The following is a 10840-nucleotide window of genomic DNA, read 5'->3' as shown; positions in this document are numbered from 1 at the left end:
TCCTGCTGTCAGAGCCAATCAGATGTGATGTTCCCCCGGTCCAATCCTTTTTATTCTAAATGGACAAAAGTAAAGTCCTTTTCTCTTCATTCCCTTTACTCCAACAGAAAAACAGTTTTCAAAAGGAAAGTGACTTTTTTTTAAATACAGAAAAAAGTAAAGGAACCAATTTTTTGAAAATATTAATCAGCCAGAGCCAGCAGGTGGCTTGGTGGTTAAGGCACTGGACTTCCAAATGGCCAACCACAGTTTGAGTCCCAGATCTAGCAGCTTGCTTTTCACGTTCACTGTCTCTCTCACTAGTCAAATTTAAAAAAATAAATAAATATATATATATATAATAATAAATAGGGGCTGGCAGGTGGCCTAGTGATTAAGAGCCCTGGACTCCCACATGGACTCTCACACCGCGGTTTGAGTCCTGGACCTGCAGGCTTGCTTTCTCACTTTCTCTCTCTCTCTCCCTCTCTCACTCTGTCCCTCTCTGGCCAAATTAAAATAAATAAATAAATAAAGTTAAATAAAATAATTCTTTCAAAAAAGAGAGAGGAAAATAGTAAAAATAATAAAATAAGTATTTAATAAATAATAAAATAATTATTTAATGAATAAATAAGTCAAGGCAAATTTCAAGTCAGAGGTTTCTGGTGCCAAAATGGCCAACTTGCTGATGTGACTCTCAGGCCGTATCTAAATTGCAAAGATGTTCTGCACACACCTCCATATTCCCCTGCCTTTCTAGAGCGGTGATCTCTTGGTCACTCAGATTTCCAGGGGAAAAGGATGGGGCAAATGGCCATACCAAGGTGAGTAAGGCAACCCTGGAATGCTTCCATCTCAGAGAAGGAAAAGAGAATCTAGGAAAGAGATTTATTTTTTCTTTTTAATTGCCAGAGGGTACATGCCCTCTACTAGAGAGAAAGAAAGAGAGAGAAAAAGAGAGAGAGAAAGAGGAGGAATTAAATACCCCCCAGTAGGGCATGGTCACTTGCAATCCCTTCTCCATTTCTCCAACCTGCTGGGATTTTAATCAATCATGCACATGTGCCCAGCATGTTTTTCAAGCCACAGGACCCAGGCTTCAGACCACTTTTGGCCATGTGGGATCTGACTCCCTTAACCACTAGGCTACACAGCTAGCATGTAAAGAGATTTTTCTCACTGAACTCGATCCCACTCCTGAAAAACGCATGTGTTGTCTATATCCTCCAACTTCACCAAGTCTGCACCTTTCCTTTCACACCTTGGTAGGGTGTTCTGGCGGCACCATCACCAATTATACGCTAGCTAGGTCTACCTTCATCACCTATGTTCTACAAGAGTGGATTTACCCTGGACAATGAATGATACTCAATGACTCAACTTCCATATGCCTATAGATTATGATTTACCTTAATGTGAAAGTCGTCATCGACGAGGATATTTTCAGGCTTCAGGTCCTTGTGTATCACGCTTTCTTGATGTAAGTAGCACATTCCTTCGATGGTCTCCATAATTATCCTTCCTTTTACAGAAAGCGGGATACTGACCTAAAACAAGTGACGTGAAATCCATGAAACAGAAAGGGGATCGATCAAGTCAAAACAACTGTTCCATGAAGAGTGGAGGGATCCTCACACACTCACGGTAGCACAGGTGCGAGGCTGCCACTCTGCAAAGCCGGAGCCAGGTGGAAGACTGGTCCCATTAAAGAAGTGACCTGAAACACTCCAGGCATAAATCCACCCAAGATTTTCAAGTTGCTGGGTCCAGGACTCGAAATGCAGTTAGCCATGTGGGAGTCCAGCATCTTAACCACTATGCCATCGGCTGACCTTTTATTTATAATTGTACTCTAGTTGTATAAACATCAGTGTTAACACAAACAACTCTAGTTTCTATAGTGGTTAGTAGTGAAAGTTTAGTTTTGTTCCACAGTGAGACACTAGTTTACAAGCACGATGTTTTCTAAAAATGTATATGTATGAAATGATGGCACTTAAGAGTTCTAAGACCACCCTCTTCAAACCATGTTTAACGCATAATGTATTTGAACTACAGCATTAATAAGTTTCATCACCACCATACAAAGAAACAGAAAAGATTTTTTTCTCCTCCCCTAGTATGTCTTTTTTCTTTCTTTTTTCAAATTAAGGTTTTTGTCATAGAGTATGTGCACTTGCTGGAGGGAGACAGAGAAAAACGGTGAGAAATCCCCTCCCAAAGAGGATGGCCAGGCTGCAATTCCTTCTCCTCCATTCTTCTCCAGGGATTTTGGGCATGTACGTACATGTGCCCAATGTGATTTTCAAGGCAACAGGTCTGGGATTCAAACCACAGTCGGCTGTGGAAGTCCAGCACCTTAACCACTGTGCCACTTGCTGGCCGCATGTATAGATTTTATTTTATTTAAGTTTATATCTTTCTTTTATGAAAGAGAGAAAGAGCTAAGCACCTCTTTGCTTCCTGAACTACAAGTGGCATACCCTACCTCTGTCTGATGTGTAGAATGTCTGTGTCCCCAGAGACTTATCTTCCCATCAAAATGCCTACTCACTTCAGACAGCTGATCTTAACCAGTTTTGGGAGAACAACCCAGTTAAAATGATTGATACAATACAATGCATGTAAGAAGAAATAAGTAAAATTAACACAAACAAACAAAACACTGTCCACCATAATCTACTTCCTTATCTGTCTCCTTTCACCCGGATGTGTCATACTGGCTATTATTAGCTCCCGAGCAACTAGTGCAAGGCCTTGATCTTAATGGGTGCACGCACTTTAATACGTGTTGCAAAGTTATTTTGTCTTGGCAAACAATTTTTATTTTCTTCTTTTACATTTCTCCAGTGTTGTTGCCACTCGTGTTCTATAGTTAACCTAAAACAAGTTTCTTAAATGCAATTCAGTGGCAATTGCTAATACCTGACTTTTCTTTCAGTTTTGTACAGTGCATGTTTTCACCAGTAATCCATATTTAATTACAATCCAGGATGTGTGCACCCCACATAAGATCATGTGCTTCATGAAGAAAAAGGTCTGTCTTTGAACTGCGGACTGCAGAGTGGCTGATGAGTATCATAAAAAGTCAACCACAGGGACCAGCAGTTAGCGTAATGGCTACATTGCTGGACTCCCATGTAGTCGACCGCGGTTCGTGTCTCAGACTTGGTGACTTAAACTCATGCCGGGCGCATGTTTGTGCGTGCTCAAGATCCCAAGAGGAGAATGGAGGAGAAGGGATTGCAGCGTGGCTGTCCCCCCCTGGGGGCTGATTCCTCGCTTTCTGTCTCTCTCTGTCTCTCTGGCAAGTGCATGCGCCCTACAGCAAAAACCTCATTAAAAAAAAAAAAAAAAGCCAACCACAGGCCTAGTCAGGTGGCATAGTTCATGGCATACCGAACTGTGAAGCTGGGATCCATCATGGTTCGGATCCCCAGGTCAGCCTGAAAACATGCTGGGTGCCTGCATAGGGGCACCCAAGAGCCTGAGGACCTGAAGGCTGGAGATAAGGGACTGCAGCGTAGCGAGGGTGCTTTCTCTCTCTCTGTCTCTCTGATGAGAATGTGCACACGCTCATTATCATGACAAATAAATAAGAAAAAAATTTTAATTAAAAAAAAAAAAAAACTAGCCACAGTCCTAAAACTTAAGAGAGAGCCTCTTCTTCTTTTTTAAATTTCGTAATTGACAAAGGACGTGTGTACTAGCCAGAGACAAAGAGGAGAAAGTGCCCTTAATAGGGTTTTATCCCTTCTCCTCCGTTTCTCCATCCTGGGGGGATTTGACATGCATGCACATACACTCAGCATGTTTTCCAAGCCACCAGGGCTGGGATTTGAACCATAGTCAGCCATGTGGGATCTGGCTTCCGTAACCATTATGCTATGGGATTGGCCCAATAGAGGGAGCAGCTGAGCGAGCGACACAGAGGACTGCCAGCAGGAGGTTACCTCTTGGGCAAAGAGAGGTGAGGAAGAGACTGACTTTGGAAAATCATAAACATGGAGCAATCCACAAAGGGGTCATGTTATAGCATACGAACGAACACCACGGCCACGGCCACGGCCCTCGTGGCGAGGTGTGCTCTACCTCGGCTTTCAGCACGTGCATCAGGTTGCCCTTCTCCATGTACTCCATCACCAGGGAGTAGTTCCCGTCTTCCATGATGATGCCCAGCAGCTTGACCACCCGGCTGTGTCTCAGTCTGTGCATCATCTTCCCCTCCTCGAGGAGTGACTCGTTGTACCTGAGGGTGGGAAAGATGCTCGGCTGAGGTGGGCAGAGCGAGCCCCTGCCCCTGCTGTGTCAGAGAGCAGGGGTGCTCCTCCAACTGCTCCACATCACGCACGCTGCCGTCACGTTCCGGTCCACACTGCTCTTTCCCGGTACAAATCATGAGCGGTAGATGCCAGAGCAGCTTCCCGCTCAGCCTTACTGTCCTCCTGCCCAGTACCGAGCAGCGTGCACACAAGAACTGTTCACGGTGAGCGAATGAATGAAAAGTAAGTGAACAGCAGCAACGTAGCCTGAAAAAGACTGTGGTAGGCAGGACAGATGAAAAACACAGCTTCGGGCCCAGCAGATGGCATAGTGGCTACTTCACTAGACTCCCGCGTAGTTGACTGCGGTTCGAGTCCTGGACCCGGTGGCTTAAACTCCCATCAGGCACGTGTGCGTGTGTGCCCAAGATCCTGAGAGGAGAATGGAGGAGAAGGGATTGTGGCGTGGCCATTCCCCTTGGGGAGGGTGATTTCTCGCTTTCTGTCTCTCTCTGTCTTTCTGGTGAGCGCACATGCCCTAGAGCGAAAACCTCTCAAAAAAAAAAAAAAAAAAGAAGAAGAAAAAGGAAAATCAGCTTCTTGGGGCCAGCAGTTGGCACGGAGGTTAAGGTGGCTATATTTTACATGGCTGACTGTGTGGCTCAAGTCTCGGACCTGAAGACTTAAGGAACATGCCAGGCACACGTATATGCATGCCCAAAATCCTGAGAGGAAAATGGAGAAGGGATTGTGGCATGGCCATCCTCTCGGGGTGCTTTCTCCCTTTCCCTCTCTTTCATTACGTCTCTTTCCAGTGAGCATGTATGCCCTATAGAAAAAACTAAAAACCTAAAAACAAACAAAGATTATCTTGAAACCACTCTGACAGGGAGAGAGGAAGGTAAAAAGTATACCACCCACTGTTTTAGAGAGTTCCTGGCCAGCCATGATTGCACAGTGGTAATACAACGCTCTGTGGTATGAGCAGGGGTAACACCATGCTGTTGTTGACAGACCCACATGGGAAGGTCCTGGGTTTGGGCCCCAGGGTCTCCCTATACAGCCACATGTATATGTGATCTGGGCTGGCCGAGCCTGTTCGGGATGCCTTTCTCCCTCTCTCTGTCTCTGTATCTCTCTCTCAAGGAAGAAATAAATAAGTTAACTAACTAACTAAATAAATATCATGGAGTCACTCACACACGAACCACCATTTTTTTTTTTTTTAATATTTAGGGATGGTCCTCTCCAAATATCTGTCTTCACTGATGCCTCTCATTCTGATTTCACGGCCTCCCCCATCACCGTTCTCTCTTTTCTCTTTCTCCACTTCCTCTCCCTTCGTTTCTCTTCTGTAATTTACTAGCTGTGAGCTTCTCCTCAGCGGTGATGATAACAATGAGAAGCACTCCTGTCACTCTTGCAGACAGCCTGGGTGCTGAGACTCTGTTGGGGTTTGCTCACTCTAAACCCACCGCTCTCACCCACGCCCTGCCCACACCTCCATGACAACCACGTCTGTGGCCGACTCAGAGGCCAGCCCTCCCACCTCCGCTCCCCACTCACTCGGTGCGCTTCGGTCCTGTGTACACCTTTTTCAGTATCACCAGTCCATGAGTCCTGTGCCAACACAAAGACACCTTCCCAAAGCCTCCGCTGTCCAGGTGTTCCCTCTCTATGAAGTCGCTGCATTTCATCTTAATGTCGTCCAAAGACATGGTTGGTCACCTTCTGAATGCTTTGAATGCCCCGAAACACATCAATTTTTTTTTTTCTTCAGTGCTGTGCTCTGTAGGGGGGAAGAACAAAACCGAAAAGATATTTCAGGGCAAAAGATTATTATTCATAGGGGCAGACAGTGGTGCGGTGGTAAAATGTAACGCTCTGCAAGATGAACCCATGTGGAAAAGTTGCAGGTTCACATTGAGACACCTCCCTGAGCATGCTGGGAACTCACGGGCTATGACTGGGTCTGGGTGAGGCTAGAAACAGACCATGGCATTAATACCTTATTGCAGGTGCTGTCTCTCTGTACCTCTTTCTTGCTCATAAAAGTAATAAGTAAACTTAAAAGAAAAATACCATTACTCAAATCACTTTTTGCAAAGTCTTATTATATGCTTGGTGTGCCTTTGCTTTTTTATTTACGAGTTATTTAATGTATCATTATTATTTAATTTGCTATATAGCACATGCACTCACCAGAAAAAAAGAGAAAGTGAGAAAGCAAGCTGCCAGGTTCAGGACCCAAACCACAGTCGGTCATGTGGGAGTCCAGTGCCTTAACCACCACGCCACCTGCTGGCCCTGGGCCGTTACTTTTGAAGAAAGACTTACAATCCCTAGGATGAACTATTTTTTTTAATATATATATTTCTAAGCGTCACTGAGGATAATGATTATTATTCCTCCAGACTTTTTGTTTCTGGCAACACGGAACACTAGAAAATGTCAAAACCCCTCCTGCTACAAAGGATTTATATGTGTTGGATAACAGGATGCAAACATCCATTACCAAGCTCAGTGGAAAGAAAGAAAACTCCAGGTCAGGAGGTAAACAAAGAGGCAGGACATGGGCCACATGGTAGCCCTGCAGTTACTGCCAATCTTGCCATACAGATGGATCTCGGGTGTAGAGCCCAACTACGGTCATGACCTGAGGTCAGAGCATGCAAGAACAGAGGGCCGGAGCTCCTCTCTTCCATGGCAGCACTCCTCAGTGTGCTGTGTCCAAACATACAAGAGCTCTTTTTTTTTTTAAAAAAAAAGAATTATTTATTTTTATTTATTCATTTACTTATTTTATTTTAACTAGAGAGAGACACAGAGAGAGAAAGAAAGTGAAAAAGCAAGCCACCAGATCCAGGACTTGAACCATGGTCGGCCATGTGGGACTGTCCAGCACCTTAACCACCATGCCACCTGCTGGTCTCTCACACAAGAGGTCTTAACAAGGAAAAATCAAATGACTGGCAAAAGATAAGACTGAACTAGAACCTAATTAAGCGTTACCATGTACATTAGCAAAATATGACCCTGTGAAGTAAATTTTATAATCATTATTTCAATTTTTTTTTTGAGAGGTTTTTCGCTATAGGGCACATGCGCTTGCCAGACAGACAGAGAGAGACAGAGAGACAGAAAGCGAGAAATCACCCCCCCAAGGGGGGATGGTCATGCCGCAGTCCCTTCGCCTCTGTTCTCCTCTCGGGATCTTGGGCACATACACACATGCGCCTGGCGTGAGTTTTAAGCCACCGGGTCCGGGACGTGAACCACGGTCGACTACGTGGGAGTCCAGCGACATAGCCATTACGCTAACTGCTGGTTCCCAATCATTATTTCAATTTACAAATGAAGATTTAAATGATTCACCTGAAGAGGCACATCATAGAATCTACCTTCCATTAACACTTCGTTAACACATGCGACTCTAGAGAGCAAACAATAATTTATTTTCTGAGAAATCCAGATATGAAGACACAATCACATAGTCTTGGTACCTATTTTAAATGAGTATGCTAGAGTCAGAAACATGAGAAAAGGAAAGACTCCGTTTTTAAAACATATGAAAATACACAGTTCAAAATCAATATCCTACTGATAAAGATATCAGTCATTTTTTGGGCCAGAATATAATATCAAATGGAAGTATGAGAAGCTTTATTTTTTGTTCAAATTCCCAGGTCATATTGATGCTATTAATGTGTTATGAACTAATAAGCACCAATAGTAGTTTACTTAGTTTGGAGATTGGTTTTCTAGAAACTTTACGTAATACTAATATTGACAATCTTGAAGTGAACGTACAACATATCTCTTGGGCTCAGTATAATGCAGATAGAGGAAAAGGACAATTAAAGTTAATTGCTATTGCCGTTTCATTACTACTGATGAAACTCCAAATTTCATTGAAACAAGCCATTCTTCACTTTTTCTGTATCCCGTATTTCTTTCTTTCTTTTTTCTTTCTCTCTTTTTTTTTTGTTAGAGGTTTTTGCCATAGGTTATGTGTGCTCACTGGATAGAGAAACAGAGACAGTGAGAGGAAAAGTGAGAAATCATCCCCCGGGGGGGGGGGGGTGGCCACACCACAATCCTTTCTCCATTCTCCTGCTGGGATCTTGGGCACACACGCACACATCACTGGCATGATTTTCAATCTACCGGGTCATGGTTGGCCAGCTGGGAATCCTGCGAGGTATCACTGCACCACCTGCTGGCTCCATGTATTCTATATTTCTAACTAACCACAATTTGCTTCTTACTCAATGTACCTTCCTGGTGGTTACTAAGTACTAAGTCATCCTATATTTCAAAGTTCACTTGCGCCTTGGTTTCTTGAAGTACAAATCAAGGAAGAATTACTACTGGTCTAAAGACCAAAGGACTCCTGCAAAGTTCATTGGTTAAGCACTGGCTCACATTCTGCCCAAGATAAACAAAAGCTCTGAAGGAGGGACAGCACAATGTTAGCAAGGGGGCATGAAGGTAGAGGCACTAGACTCCCATATGGCCAACCGTGCTTTGAGTCCTGGACCTGGCAGCTTGAAAAATCATACTGGGTGCATGTGTGCCCTAAATCCCACGAGAAGAATGGAGGAAAAGGGACTGCGGAATGGCCATCCCCACCAGGGGGTGATATCTCACTTTCTCTGACTCTCTCTCTCCAGCCAGTGCATATGCCCCATAGCAAAATCCTAAATAAATAAATAAATCAGCAAGAAATGCTGATGTTCCCCTACCTAGACTTGTGAGTCTTTGTCCAATGCATTGGATAAGAGGATGCAGCTCATCTTGTCCAATGCGCAGCTCATCTTAACTTTTCAGAAAGAGTATGAAGCACTTCATAAAAGCAGGATAACCCTGAGCCTGGCAGTTAAAGCAGCTGGATTCTACACAACCAGCCCCATGCAGTTTGAGTCCTGGATCCTGTGGCCTGGAAAATGTGCTGAGTACATGTGCATGCATGCATGCTCAAAAATCCAAATAAAAGGGAGTGGGAGGTGAGGAATGGAAGAAAAGGTATTGGCTGACAGGGGTAAAGGGAGATGGTTTTTCCCTTTCTCTCTCTCTCTTAAGGTGAGCACACTCACCTTCTGGCAAAATTTAAGCAAAAAAATGCCATAGGCTGCCACCATAGCCTAGGACTTAAGGAAGTCAGATCCCACATGGTCAATGTGGCTCCAATCCTGTCCCCAGCAACTTACAAAAACAAACTGCATGCATGTGCAAGATGCCCAAAATTCTGATGGGATGGAGAAATGGAGAATAGATTGCAACATGACCACACTCCACTGTGGTCCCTCTCGGCTTGTCTCTCTGGCAAGGGCAAGCACTCTATAAAAAATTATTTAGTATACATTCGATCACTATACATCATTTGGCCTGTAAAGAGAATTCAGCCAACATGAAATACACCTCAGACCAGTCCAGTTGAGAATACTATACACATTATCATTACTGTGTCCCCTAAATGTCTTGCTTCTTTATTTTTTCTCCCTAATTTCCTTCTCTACACTCTTCCCGTCTCCCACCCTCCTTCCACACTATCTCCAGTGTCCATAATTATTTTCCATGCTTTTGTATCCTCCAATCTTTCAGTCCCTACTGTAGAGTTCAGATAGTTGCTATATATTAAGTGGAGATGTACAATGTCTCTCTTTCATAGCCTGGCTTGCTTCACTCAGCACTAAATCTTCCGTATTTGACCATTTACACTCTTCCCGTCTCCCACCCTCCTTCCACACTATCTCCAGTGTCCATAATTATTTTCCATGCTTTTGTATCCTCCAATCTTTCAGTCCCTACTGTAGAGTTCAGATAGTTGCTATATATTAAGTGGAGATGTACAATGTCTCTCTTTCATAGCCTGGCTTGCTTCACTCAGCACTAAATCTTCCGTATTTGACAATTTTTCTATCAGATGCCAAGGTCTTGTTTTTTTATGGCTGAATAGTATTCCACAGAGTATATGCGCCACACTTTTTCAATCCATTCATCTGTTCATGGACATGTCTTAGCAATCATAAATAATGCTACAATAAACATGGATGTGCAAGCGCTTTCCTTACTGAGCATTCTCCCGTTCTTTTGGGGAGATACTCAGGAGTACGATTGCTGGATCATGTGGTAATTCTATTTGTAGGTCTTTGAGGAACCTCCATATTGTCCTCCACAGTGGCTTGACCAATTTACAGTCCTATGCACAGTGTAGGAGAGTTCCCCTTTCGCCACATCCCGGAAGGGCAAGCACTCTTCAGCAGTCAGTAAAAACAAAACAATAAAACAAGTGCCCATACCACAAGAGAAGCCTCAAAGAGCGGAGACACTCATTCCTTTACTCAATGTGGGTGTTGACTCCTTCCCCATTGACAGCTCACGTCTCCGTGGTGCAGAAATGCTTCTGGCGGCCTCTGCAACCTGCCCCTACTTTTGCTAAGTGATACTACAATAATAACCCATCATCTCCGCTAAAACTACATCACACCATAATCCAGGCCCGAGGGCAGGTCTCCAACCTCCTCGGAACCAGAGCGTAAACCCCCCTGAAGGGTTTACGAACGTCCAACCAGGACTCCGGGTGGACAGCGAGC

The 10840-nt window shown here is 44.1% G+C and overlaps 1 protein-coding gene across 5 annotated transcripts in view; it reads right to left on the bottom strand.

Moving 5' to 3' along the window:
* RIPK1 (receptor interacting serine/threonine kinase 1) overlaps positions 1 to 10840 on the bottom strand; it is a gene marked incomplete at its 3' end in the record, with an annotated part of 31489 nt that overhangs the window by 20219 nt on the left and 430 nt on the right. For 2 of the 5 annotated variants that reach the window (XM_027765593.1, XM_027765595.1), the window contains 3 exon segments: positions 1392 to 1529; positions 4075 to 4231; positions 5811 to 6033. In XM_027765593.1, coding sequence (XP_027621394.1) covers positions 1392 to 1529; positions 4075 to 4231; positions 5811 to 5962 — 447 coding nt within the window. 5 annotated transcript variants of the gene reach the window in all.

Source organism: Tupaia chinensis, unplaced genomic scaffold (assembly GCF_000334495.1).
Source record: "Tupaia chinensis unplaced genomic scaffold, TupChi_1.0 Scaffold138812_1, whole genome shotgun sequence".
NCBI lineage: Eukaryota > Metazoa > Chordata > Mammalia > Scandentia > Tupaiidae > Tupaia > Tupaia belangeri.
This window is presented reverse-complemented; position numbering and strand designations above follow the sequence as displayed.